Source organism: Microcebus murinus, chromosome 14, assembly GCF_040939455.1.
Source record: "Microcebus murinus isolate Inina chromosome 14, M.murinus_Inina_mat1.0, whole genome shotgun sequence".
NCBI lineage: Eukaryota > Metazoa > Chordata > Mammalia > Primates > Cheirogaleidae > Microcebus > Microcebus murinus.
Window position 1 is genome coordinate 31,926,691 of NC_134117.1, and position 14,227 is coordinate 31,940,917.

A 14,227-nucleotide genomic window follows, 5' to 3' on the forward strand; every position below is an offset into this window, starting at 1 on the left:
TAAAGGTGTTAGCACCCCCTTTATGTTTGGTGAAATACTACTTCATATAAAAGTATTAAAGCAATATGCTATGAAATATCTTTATGAAGTCAGGAAAATAAAAGCATTATTGAAACTTTAAGGCATCCTTAAAAACTTGTATCACCTCATGTGAGACTTTAGTTTTCCAAACTAGTTTTATTTTTTTACCAATTCCCCTACTTGGCATTTCACCACTTAATTATTTGTAAATTAATTTAAAACACAAATACATGTTAAAAAAATAACTATGTTTTTCAATTTATTATATCTAGGCTGCTAAAATTATAAAATTCAAGTTTTGCCACAGTGGTCCAGCAGCTAAAGACAAGAATTAATTGTATCTTTTCATTCTGGAACACAAAAGTACAAAAATAAAGTACAATTAAATTTTGAAAGTAATGATTAAGGAAAATTATTTTAAGCCCCTTTTAAAACTAGAAAAATCAACATGTAATAAAACAGCTCATCAAAATTTTCTATCCACTAGTCGCTTCCACTGCATATTTACTATCATATGTTAAACTGCATTTTATATTTATATAGTTATTTCTATGTAAATCTTTTATTCTAACAATTATACACATGTAATAGATTCATAATTCTATATGCTTCATAATAGATTTTAATTAACCTAAAAGTCTCTTAAATTACATTGATGAGGAAAAGTCGACCAGGACTTAATGCTTTCTAAGTGCATATACTTGAAAAGTAAACTCAACTACAATGACTTGAGATGATTTATTAATATTTATAAGTGTGCCTTAGTAATGATTCCCTAGTGAGCTACATACTTGTAAAGAGGCTTTCTATGCTGTCAAATGATGATTGTCTTTGAAGAACGTACCTAGGATTAAACTGCATTAAATCAACCATATATCTATTAAATATTTGGACAAACCAAGGAACAGAATCTTTATCAACAGTTTCATGAGCTATGTGGTCCTATTCACAATCCTAAAAACTAGTTAACATCACATAAGCTACTTACAAACTAGTTAACATCATATAAACTAGTTAACACAACACAAATTCATATAAAACTGAGAAAATATCACACAATAAATTTCAAATTTTCTGTGAACAGATTTGTATATAATAGAAATTATCTTCAAATCATCTCCTCTTGCAGTTGTCCTTTGGAATGGAGAAGATATTCATGTCCTTATAATAGAAAAACTTACCCCAGTAAGTGCCCATAAACTAATTGGGAAATGAGTATACAATCAATCCTATTTCCAACTTGCTAAAAACTCAACTTTCTATATTAAATCATATTGTTCAGGAAAATAGGACTGCGATAGAAAGAATTCCTTCTAAAGGAAATGGATCTACTGCCAATAGAATGAATATCTTCTGATAAAATGGAGTGGAAGCTGAAAGTTGTCTGGGGTGAAGGGAAAATTTCCCTTTTGCCACTGGAAGGTTTACTAAAAAATCAACTGACAAAAGGCAGATTAGTAGGAGAAATGACATATAAATTTATTAGCATGCATGGGGGCAAATCACAGAGTGACTGCCCCACCACTCAATGGAGTATAGATGATTATATATCCTTTTTCTTAGGGGAAAGGGAAATGGGGAATGTGTGGATGAATTTAGAGAGGGTAGTAAATGATTTTTTGAAGAATTTAATGGGCTTGAAGAACATACAATGGCCGGGACAAAGTTTGATGGGTCCACAGAACAGACTGGATGGTGACAAAAGTCTGTCCAGGTGTACTGACAGACTTCAGTCTTTCTTCTTGCAATATGAGTTCAGTTAATGAAAACCAAGAGAAGGAATTAGAGGTAATTGTTTTTTTCTTTTGCAGGTCTGAACTTCAGACAGATAAGAGAACAACTTTATCCTGTACTTTGAAAGAGATAAAGGATTGGGAGACAGGGAGTGGGGGGAGGTCAGAGAGACTTCTTCTTCAGTTCAGCATGTCAAAGTGCCATATTTTGGGATATTGGTTTCTAAGCCTCAACATTCACTTGTCTGAAATTTCCCTATAAGTTTCACATATAAAAAGCTGAGTTGGTTGCTATGGAGAGACAAATCAAGTTAGTGGCTGAATGACAAAAGATCTCTATCAAACCAGTCTCCTATTTTTTGGAATACGCCAGTCCAACTAAATACTATGCCTTATTTTGGAAGATGGCATTGCAGATGGGCTCTCAAAGCTAGGCCTCTGTATATTATGTAGGCAAACAGATTTTTAATAAGAGGCATCTCTATGGAAACAAGAAAAACCAAAGGTCAATGTCTGACATAGTCTATAAACTAGTTTTTTGAGTCTCTGAAGTACCTTCAGATTGCAGTAGCAATCTTATAGATTTTATTTGGATTATGGTTTGAATCAGGTGTTCAAATGAGCTTTTATGAGGAATCCATATATCAGTAGGCATGAAGGCAGTTTATATATAAGTTGCTGTAGTGATTTTTGTTTTGAAGTTTATATTACGTTGTCTAGCTCTCATTTGTAGCACTTTAAGAAAAGCACAGTTTTAATATTTAGTGATTTTAAGTGAGAAAAATTTGAAAACATTAGTTTGAAGACTTGTAGCTAGGAAAGAATTTAGAATTTAACCTAATTTGTCGGCAAATAAAAACTGAAAAATAATGGCCAGGTGTGGTGGCTCAAACCTGTAATCCTTGCACTTTGGGGGGCTGAGGCAGGAGGATCACTTGAGGCCAGGAGTTTGAGAACAGCCTCAGCAATATAGTGAGACCCAATCTTCTACACAAAATAGAAAACTTAGCCAGGCATGATGGCACACACCTTTAGTCTCAGATACTTGGGAGGCTGAGGCAGGAGGATCAGCTGAGGTCGGGAGTTTAAGGTTGCAGCAAGTCCACTGCACTCTAGCCTAGGCAAGAGAGTGAGACCCTGTCTCAAAAAAAAAAGGCAAGGCTAGAATTTAATAACACGTATACTACAAGATTTTAAAAAATATAATTTTTTCTAGTCCCCCCCTTTTTAAAAATAGACAAATTACAATAGGACCAATTTATTTATTTGACCAATTTAAGACTAAACTAAGTTTTAGTCTTATTATATTTGGTCTGATTATTTGTATAAATACTGCAACAGGAACAGTGATTGGCCATATAGGCTCTTTTTAAGTTGACTTTGCTAGAACTTTTTGAAAGGAATTTTGGATTACACTTTTAAAAACCTCAAGGCTAAGAAATCAAGCCAAGGATTTTCCATCAGACTATGCCTGTAATATCTGTACAAACTGAGTGAATTTTTCTCTTTTTGAGGTCCCCAAAATATCTTGAGGTTACTGGGACTGTCAGAAAGTGACATTTTTTACTTAACCACAAGGCCAAGAACCTTGTAAGAGAACCATGTAGACAAGTCTTTTTTTTTAAAAGTCTACTGGCTTTATAAAGTCAACCTCAATCCCTCAAAGCAGTTTGGTCATATATGAAAATAAGACATTTTAGTCAAAGCCTTGGTAAAATAATCCATGTTTTCAATGTGTCCTTTTACAAAAGAAAAGATTCTTATTGAACTTATATAATTATATTGTCATAAAATAAGAATGTTTATGAATAATTTCTAAATTCTGAAGAAATCAGGTAGAGAGAAAGGTAAATATTTTAATTTTGTTCACAGAAGTATATTTTATCCAATTCTTGTAGTTTATAAATAGCTTAAAAATTTCTTTCTTAATTCTAAAAAAAAAAGAATCAGCAATGTTTTAAATAAAAACTCATAAAAAATCATTTTTGTCTGCCATCAGTTCAGTCCCATGTAATTAATTATTATTTTGTTTGATGTTAGGTTAGCAATCTTTATGAATGCATCAGCTTTTTAATTAGAGTCCTAGAAGTTTTTACCTAGCCCAACGATGTGATTTCCAAAGTTATCAGAAACCTATATTTAAGAGTATATTGTCAGAGTCTTTTTCATGAATATTCTTAAAGAAGCAAATTTTGGATTATAGCCAACTGTAAACCAGTTTTTGAGAAGAATCAAAGTAAAGCTATAATGGTCTGTGTATGGCAAAAGATTTAGAATAGTCATGGTTAAAGATGTCAACTGACAAGGAAATATGATTATTTTTGTTACATATAATTTAATATAATCATCATCATAATTAAATGTAACATATACTAAGACATATCAGAATTTTATGAATCTCAAACAATTTTGGAACACATAGTAATACTATTTATATAAATATAATTCAAAAAAGTCAAATACCATTTCTTAGTTGGCAATGTTTCTCATATGACTTTTATATATCAAATAAGCTTAATATGTCTCTCTTGAACTTCCAGAGAATATCCAAAAGTTTTAAGTCAAAAACCACTGAATTTTAGAATTTGAAATTTGTTTTGGGGAAGTATGTCAAATATCAAAGGTTTTAAAACACTTGATAAAAACAGGATCACAGGTCACTATAAAATAATAATCATTTATTTAGCCAGTGATAATTTAAAGATTTCAAAAAGCAAAAACCTTTACTCTTTGATAGAGAGGAAACTCAGCTTTTTCAACTGTCCAAAGACCTAATAAAGACCACCTTCTTAATTTTCTACTATATTCCATACTCGGCAAGGCTAATCATCTACAGCTCTAGGTCATATCAGTGTTGGTTGGAACACCCATATCAGTGTTCCTTGCTTGGCATATAATATGTGAGCACTAATTGCAAACTGAAGTAAATATGAACATATTTTTTATGTTCAATGCTTTAAAGACATAATTAGGAGACAGGAATGGCCTTTTCAGTTTTCTTCTAAACCTGACTTGAAGACATACCACTTATTTCCACATACTCATTGTATTATAAGGATTCCTAACCAGTTCACGGTTATTTTGCTTTTCTAAAGAATTTTTAAGCTTCATAACAATGAAGCTATCTCTTATGTTACTTTTGTATCTATTTCAACCATATCTCTCCTCTCTAAATAATAAATATATAGATGATAAGTATTATTGAATATTGGTTTGGAATTAGAGCAAAAATAGCTCTAGTTTCAAATATTTACTGAAATCAGAGTCCCCTAATTGCTCAAACTGGTCCTGCATTAATACATTGATATCACTGTGGCTTTGTTTTATTTCAATCTCCATAGGGTTCTTTTTGCCAAGGGCAGCAGTCACTCCTACTGTCAATTCTAGCACTCCCCAGCCCTCCAACTTGGATCCTCCCCTCCTCCACACCCTTGTGACTCCCTTGCTTTATTAAGCTCCTTAATCCCAGGATTAAGAACAAAAAAGAAAAAAGAGGAGGAGAAAAGAGGAAGAAAGCAGCAAAAAGAAAAAATATGAGGAGATGGCAAAAGGGAGGAAAATAAAGAAAATATCAGAGTAGAGGTATCAAAGAGTAGTAAGATGACTAGATTTTAAAAATTATCCCATTTATTACTAGACTTAGAGTACTGTGACCAAAAAAGAATTATGTAAATATATCTTTACCTTTTTAAACTAATTTTATCCTTCTTTCTGTAGCCATACAGAGAATTTATAAGAATAGCATTCTTTACTATTGACAAAGCATTTTAAGCAAAGGGTTACTTTCTAGGTTGTAATAATTTGCATTTAACTTGGGTCCTCACATTTTGTTAATACCACCAATTTTCACATATGAAAATGAAATTATTAAGAAATAAACTTCAAGTGTCATTAAAGTACAAAGTTATTATATGGTCACATGCTTAGCAGGTAGACTACATTAAATATTCCCCGATGAGAATGCTCCATAAAGTTGAGACATTGAATGTATTCTAGATTCAGAGAGAAGTATTAAACATGTAGTTATTAAGGAAGCATTTTTCTAAAGAGAGGTTGTTTCAAGGCAAATAAGCATTCCTGTAGCATTAAAAAAAAAGGCAAGAGGTGGAAGGCAATAAATGAGAAGTACGTTATTACATCTTACTTGTCTGAGGTCAATGAATGCTAGCTGCAGGGTATCTCCCTGGAATCCTGGCACAGGCTCAGAGCTGGCAAACACTATTAAAAAAAAAAAACAGAATAAAAATAAGATTGTAAAATATATAGGAGTTTTACTGCTGAATTAATTTCTACGTATTACAAAAGTATTATAATATTTACATATAACCATTTCAAATGAAGATTATTTATAATCTTTAATTTCTACTACTGAGAACCCTTACCACAAAAACTTTAATAATTTAAAATCTCTAATCTGCCATTTAATCAATGTAATCCTTAATCACAATAAATTTAGAAGAGTTATCCTACATAAAGTTTAAGAGTAGTAATATACTTCAATCAAGTAAAGTTTTCTGACTCTTCTTAGCCTTAGGTGAACAATTATAGAAGCATTCTGAAACTATACCAATTTCATGGCTGTCAACATATTTCAAAACATCTGTTTTGTTACAGAATATGCTCTATAATAGTCCCACCTCTAGCTAACAGCAGACACCAAGGTAAGAAGTCAGCTTTACATGTAGACAACACGCAAAATGTTCTAAATAGCAAAATCAGGACGATGCAAGAATGTGTGTTCATGCCTTTTCATAATTTTTTTCCATAAAGGAATCATGTCTCAACTGTAAGACATCTTAAGACAAGATGTTTTAAAATTTTCAAAAGATTTTTCAATAAAATTTTATACTTTAAAGATTTAAATACTACTAATATAGTCTGGTTAAGTTTAGGGCAATTCTAATATTAGTTATTTTGAAGATAAAATACTTGGCTCATAAAAAAAGACCTTATCATTTTACATGAAAGCTTCTCTGATAAGAATACCTATAATCATTCTCCCACCCCATTAATATTATAATTTTCTTAGAGAATGTTATAGATTTTTCATTTGTGAATTTATCCCAACTAGTATTTTAGAAGCTATTTAAATTTTGGGCCAACATAGTTCTTAGAATAACAAAAATAATTCTTAAGTTGAGCATATTCTGTGTGAAATACAGTTTAGAAACACTCAAAATCAACAATTTAAAAAATATATAAAAGCCTAGCATAGCTTAATTTATCTGGTATCTTGGGGAATGAGGAATTCAAACTAAGTTTTTACTGTTGCTGGTATTCATATTTGCTTTAAGCATCAAAAAATTATAATTTTATGGAATTCTAGAATATATCATATACTTGTTTTTTATGTTTTGAGTATACTAATTATTATCTACATTTTTAATAATTCTCTGGTCACCATTAAGAATATTTTTTGTTCTTGCAGCACGTTCTCACTTTTAAGTGGGAGCTAAACTATGGCTACACGAGGACACACAGTGATATAATGGACACTGGAAACTCAAAAGCGGGAGGGTGGGAAGAGGTGAGGGATGAAAAATTACCTATGGAGTACAATTTACACTATTCGGGTGATGGGTACACTACAAGCCTAGACTTCATCACTATACAATATATGCAGATAATGAAAGCCAACTTGTACCCCCTAAATTTATTAAAGTAAAAAAGAGAATACTTTTTGTTCTATACAATACAGTAAAATGCTCAGGGACTGTTATGGTATTAAGAGGTGTTTTCTGTTATGTTAAAAAGCTCAGAATACTGTGCTATTTGATTTCTTGTGTCTTGCTTTTCTAATTTTTCTGCCTTCCCTCTAGTAGTTTTAACATATATTCTTACTCCCTGCTCTCTCCCTTGTCTCTCTTATTAATGTTATCTTTAATTTTCTTGAGCTGGTAAATCAGCTAATCAATTGCTAGAATTGTGTTTAAAGTAAGAGCAAATATAGCCTATACAAGGGCCCCTCCCACTACCAGTAAGGTTATGAGTTTTATATATACCTTTGAGTGTATGTACCTTTGAGCATGAGTAACCTTTGGGTTACTCAGAGATGCACCATTTTTCCCCCTTACTTCTTGGTTCTCTGCTAGGTACTAAGTAGTTATAGTCACTAGACAGTTAACTAAACTCATCATTCTCAGGTCCCCTCTTTCCAGAAAACCAAGATTTAGTGAACAAATCTAGTCACACTTTTAAGTATTTACAATTTACAAAACATCTTGAGTCTGCATCTGTCCCTACCTTAGTTCAAACTATTGTCATTTCTTGCTTGGATTACTAAAACACATTCCTATCTGATCTTCCTGCTTCTTGTGTGCAATCTTCCACCCACTTCTCCCAGTATGATTTATGTAAGATGTAAATGTGATTTGTGCCACTTCACCGTTTAACATCCTTCAACGGTTTCTCATCACCTTACAATAAAACAAGACTAAGGTCCTCTGTAATCTGGCCTTTGCCTACCTCTCTAGTCTCATGTTTTACCACTTCCCTAGGGGCACCTTAAACTCTTTCCACACCAAACTACCTGTACTACCTTGCATATACTAGTCTCTTTCCATGGCACCTTTGATCCTTCTGCCTGAAGCATCTTTCCTCTTCTTCTTTTCCATCCGGATAACTCTTACTTACCCTTCAATTCAATCATTATCTACCCTGGGAAGACTTTATCCCTGCAGACTGGATTAGGTCCCACCTCTGTGCTCTCATTTCAACTTCCTGTGCATAGCCTGACTATGGCACTCATTTACTGTTTTATAATTGCTTACCTGTCTGGGACTTCCCACCAGACCATGAACTCCCTAAAGGTAGAAACTGTACTGTTCATTTCTACATCCTTATTACCTAGCACAATGCCTGAATAGACATGTAATTGAGTATTCAGTGAAAGTTTCTTAAGTGAATGAAGAAAAAAATGAATAAATGATAAATAAATTCTAAGGGTAATTGATATATTATCTAGCTTATTGATTAGATCTAAAATGATGTCCCATAGAACTTTCTGCAATAATGAAAATGTTTTATATCTATGATAAACAGAATTTTTAGTTTTATTACTTTAATTTAAATTTAATAGCCATATGTGGCTACTGAACAGTGCAAATCTAGATCATTCTGTGCACTCTTAATGCATTTATATCAAAATAATTACGAGTAGGTGAGAATATTTCTAATGCTTCCTTCAACAAAAATGATGTACATTCTTCCACTAAACAAGAACCTCCTGGGAAGTAGAGATTTATTTTACCTTTATATACCCCAATGCCTACTGAATAGGAAATATTCAATAAACATATGTTAAATAAATAAATAGAAATACAAATAATTCATTTCTACTAATATTATCTAGTGGTCCCAATAATTCTTGAAGTAGATTTCAACCTTTGAAATTCTTAAAGCATTGGTGAATTTTTGTAATCTTTTGATGTAAACTGTCTTCAAAGTCCTTCTTGGCTCATCCAGATTCTCATTTTGTATATGATTTCTCATATTTTAGGGTTTCCTTATTCTCTTGCCTTTGGATATCTTTTAATTTAAAAAAAAGTGCCTACTTCCCTATTATACTATCTTTATCATTTAGCCATGCCTTTATGGGTATTTTTTAAAAAACACATATTGATCCTACTCTTTCAATAAGATATTTTAAAGTAATTTCCAGGCTTTATAAAGTTTTTTTAAAAGAAAGCTATTGTAAATCTTTGTGCTTTTTCTTAATGCCTCCAATTCGACTATTTCCTTTCTAAAAATAAAATGACTTCATGAGAATCATTTCTTATTTTCTGCTATAATATAGAACTTAATAATAATAAATGATTCCAAGTTTTAAAATACTCTAAAAAAAGATTAAAGAAGGAGGTGTCTGATCTTATTGGAAAGGTCTATTATAACAACAGGGTAATACTTTGCTATATCAGCCTAACTGGGAAGAAGACCAGTCTGAATCAATTTAGATGATATTGAGAACAAAAGTAATGCATGCTGTGTAAGTTGTGATCATAAAAATGCATCTTCTAAACTGGCAATCTATGAAGTTTTAAGAGAATGAGGAATATCCGCAGGCAAAAACATGAGTTATTTGTATATATAAAAAAATTTTTTTTAAAGTAGGAAAACATTTCCTTCCTGCCCTCAGGATCTATACAAGACGCACAGGGTTTGGTATAAGCAGGAAGGAAGATTGCCAAGATGTCAGGCCATAAGTATTTATCTTGACATAGGAAAACATAAAATCTACCCTGAAAATTAAACTCAGAGGGAATAAAGTCCTTGAAAAATCTTGTCCTACGTAGACCATTATTTTTATATAAGGTAAAGAAGAATGTGGATTGCTTATAATGTCAATATAGAAAACATCTACATAGGATAGGTGGAATTGCCATAGGCAAAGCTGAAGGGTAAGAAAGAGTATCCATGGAGTCATAAGAGTGAATAGACTGAAAGCGTGACTAAAAATTAAAAGGGAGGGTGAGGAGACTAGGCTAAAGTCTCAAGACCTTGCTTGCAGATGATAAGGCAGGTGCATATAAAATGGAATAATTCTGTAACTAAATAAATGACTGAAAATGAATACCAATAGTCTGCCTACTGAACACATTTCTTATAATGCCATTTCTATCTAGATCTGAAGATTTAAAGTAGCTAGTTAGAACTCAAATTTTGGCTAGGTAAAGAATGTATCCTGTATGGACCAGATGTGTTATTAGAAGGGATGACTAAGAGCACCATCTAGTGGTTTTTCTGGTGGTAAAGAAGAACTTATACCTGGGAATTAGGAGTGTTAGAGTTAGGATCCTTGGCATTTAGACTTATTTTCTATTGCATGTGGTTAGCAGAAGTGGGATGCAAGCCTCTAGGACCAACTGCTCCTCTATGGTCATCACCCCATTTTTCTATAAAGTAGTATCTAGTCCTTCTCCCTTTCTTGGAATTTAACATGGGCAAAGTATCCTCAATCAGATAGCTCAGATGCCATTAAATCAGGAACAAATTCAGATATCAGAACAGTATAACAGCTTTCAGCTTACTTAAAAAAATATACTGAAATGTTCTTCTCATGCCATCCACATGATTTTCCCTTAATTCCTTTATTTTGGGGCATAGACCTTTTTCATTCAAGGCTAGAATTAGAAGTTTTGAGGCCATGGCCACAAAAAAATCTGTAAGTAGGTTTCCTTCTTGCCTGCTTTCTTTGCTTTCTTCCTTCCTTCTTTCTTTCTTTTTTCTTTCCTTTCTTTCTTTTCTTCTCTCCTCCCCTCTCCCCTCCCTCTCCCTCTTTCTTTCTTTCTTATTTATTTATGAGTTGGGTTAAGCCTCTATCCAAAATGAAGAAAGGCTGAGGCTTTCACACCTAGAGACTTACCTATTCCTCAATAACTCATCAATGACACAGATGGCAGCATTCTTTAATCTGGAGCTTTTCTAATGCCTTTTCTAATACCTATGGATTTAAGATGTTAAACTCTTAGAAGCTGCTAACCTAGTATTTGTGTAGAATGCATGAAAAAGTACATTTCAGACTTATTCTGGATACTTCAAATATGGAACAGCATCTTTCTGATTGCCTGGTGCTTTGGAAATATTCTGTATTTTGTTAGTAATATGAAAGATTTCTGACACCTTTGAAAGACTTTAAGAGGACATAGTGATTTTTTCTTCTATACAGTTACATCTGTTAGGTATCTGTATTGGGGCCTAATATATAATAAGTATTTAATAAATATAAAACAAAGTACATATACAGATTTAGAACATCATTCTTATACCAAGGTTGACAAATGCTCCTTCAATTAAGAAGAAGTTTACCTTGAACTCACACCAAATCTGTAATAGGATCAAAGGTTCAATGCAGCTTTCAGAGGGAGCTATATTTGCAATTCTCAAGTGTGCATTCCTAGATATCCTCCTGACTCTCTCTAAACATGTGGTCACACTAGTTAACCAAAAGTATCCTCTACATTCATGTGTAGAGCCTACCTAGTATTCTGAATCTATATAACTCTGTATCTAAAGTAAGTCTGCTTCTTATATTTCCTCAAAGTACCATATATTTTATAGAATTTGATAATTTATAAACATATTCAATAGCAAAGTTATTTAATGACTGTTTCCCCACTGGCTTTAAAGCCCAAGAGGGTAAGGACCTTTTCTGTTTTGTTTACCACTGTATTCCCTAAATAATACACACATAATAAATATGAAGGCGTTAATTATGACTCCAAACCCCTACATTTTTCATCATCTTAACATTTTATTTTCTCTGAATCTTAGAACTAGATTGTATCTTGAAAATTATCAACCCTAAATTCCATATCTTATGGAAAAAACTGAGGTCTCTTGATAGTGGAATGGTATGTTCAAGTCAATGTGCCCAAGTTAGAGGCACAGCCAGGACTGAAATCAAGGCCTCAATTTTTTGACATGTGCTCAGACCAAGTTAAGATTGATCTGAAAGCACTTAAAAAAGGAAAAGTTCTATATAAGTTCATATGATTCTATATTCCTGAACTTAAGACATTTTATCAAGTCTGACCCAGTATATGTTTAAAAAGTAGAAAAACAGAAAAAGATTAAAAGAAAAATGACAAAAAGGGGAGTGAAAATAATCCCACAGGGAAACATTAAAGAAATCATGATTGTTTAGCTCAGAACAGAAAAAGTTAAAGGGTCATTTAAACATAGCCATCAAATTATGTGAAGAATTTTTATGAAGCGAATAATGATCAGCTATATTTATATCAAGGAGTTAGGTGGTCTTAAGCTGAAGTATAGCGGTATCAGTTGGCCTTAACTTTTTGACAACAAAGGTAGAAATCTAGAAGAGACAAATGTAGATTATAGAGACTTCCTGATTTGTTAATTTGCTCATTTACTCAACAAATAAACACTTATAGACTTTTTACTAGGAGCATAACACTTTGTAGGGAACCTGCAATTTCAAATCTTCTATGTTGAATTTAATTGAACTATCTATCCTGGATGGTTAGATCTCTTAACTTCTCTTTCCCCCCTTCCCCTTCTTCCCTCTTCACACATCACCCCCCAACTATAGGATGCATTTTCTAGGTGCTATTGTGTGATTCTCTGATTCTGACCATCTTAACCATACCAAATTGTATGGTTAACCATACCAAACCTTTACTCATTCAGTCTTTTCTGTATTTCTTCCTCCAAAATGTCTGCAACCCATGCTCTTCTCTTCATTCCCACTGCCCAAGGGTAAGCTCTTTTTATCTTTCACATGAAAAAGTGCAATAGTCTTTTAATAGGTTTTCCTGCTTTCAATCTCTCCTTCATTCCAGTACAAATTTTCATGACACTACAGTTAACTTTCTATAATATAAATTTCATCATGTCATGGTCGTCCTGATTAAAAAGCTTCAATGAATTGCCACTGCTTATAAAATAAAGTCTAAGCATTCAGAAGTCTAACTCTTCTCAGTCATATCTTCTAATATTTTAAACATGCACCTTGCAGTCTAGCCACATAAGACTGAAGATTTCCTAAATATTCTCTCATCACAGTGCTTTTGCCTATGCCATTCTCTCTGCTCAGAATGCCCTTTCCTGCTTTCAATGAAATCTTACTCATCTTTTAAGACTCAGCCAAATTTCACTTCTCTCGTAGTAGTCAATTTTCTCAATCTTATGGCATGCAGAATTAATTGCTCCCCCATTACATACAATATATGTTCTATAAAGAATTCATTATGTTCTATTATAGTTATTTTACCTGTCTCCTTCCCAGCCAGACTATGAAATCTCTGAAGCCTGATTCATCTTTGATTTCTCAGTATAAAATATATAATAGGTTCTCATTAATCATTTAAATAAATGAATCTTCCTATAAATCAGTTAAGTCTGATTTCTATGTTAATTCTAACATAGAAAACAATCTGTTTCATAATTACAGTCTAAAATTTTAGTTCAAGCTAGTTTACCTCACAGGTGTATGCATGTCACTGGTCACAAGTAATACTAGGGAAAAGAACACCAACACACTACTTAAAAAAATAAGTAAGCATGTAGGTGGATTAGTGTTAATTCTTTTTTTTTTTATTATTTAATTTTTTTTGAGACAGGGTCTTGCCCAGGCTACAGTGCAGTGGCACAATGATAGCTTGCTGCATCCTTGAACTCCTGGGCTCAAGGGACCCTCCTGCCTCAGCCCCCCAAGTAGCAAGGACAACAGGCACAAACCACCACATTCAGCTAATTTTTTAATTTTTTGTGGAGAGAGGGTTTCACTATTGGCCAGATTGGTCTCAAACTCCTGGCCTCAAGTGATCCTCCTACCTCGGCCTCCCAACGTGCTAGGATTACAGGCATGAGCCACTATACCCAGCCTTAATTATTATTCATCATCAGAAAAATAAAACAAATAAAAACTAAAAGCACATGGCTGAATAATGGTATATAATGATTTGTCACCAACTGAATTATCTCCAACTTTCCACCTCCCTACCACATCTAGA

General features: G+C 32.9%; 1 protein-coding gene across 7 annotated transcripts in view; it reads right to left on the minus strand.

The window, feature by feature from the left end:
• Positions 1 to 14,227, minus strand: part of EXOC6 (exocyst complex component 6) — a 198,179-nt gene that overhangs the window by 29,174 nt on the left and 154,778 nt on the right. For all 7 annotated transcript variants that reach the window (XM_012766013.2, XM_076009976.1, XM_076009977.1 and 4 more), the window contains one exon: positions 5,899 to 5,972. In XM_012766013.2, the coding sequence (XP_012621467.2) occupies positions 5,899 to 5,972 (74 nt within the window). The remainder of the gene's footprint in view (positions 1 to 5,898; positions 5,973 to 14,227) is intronic.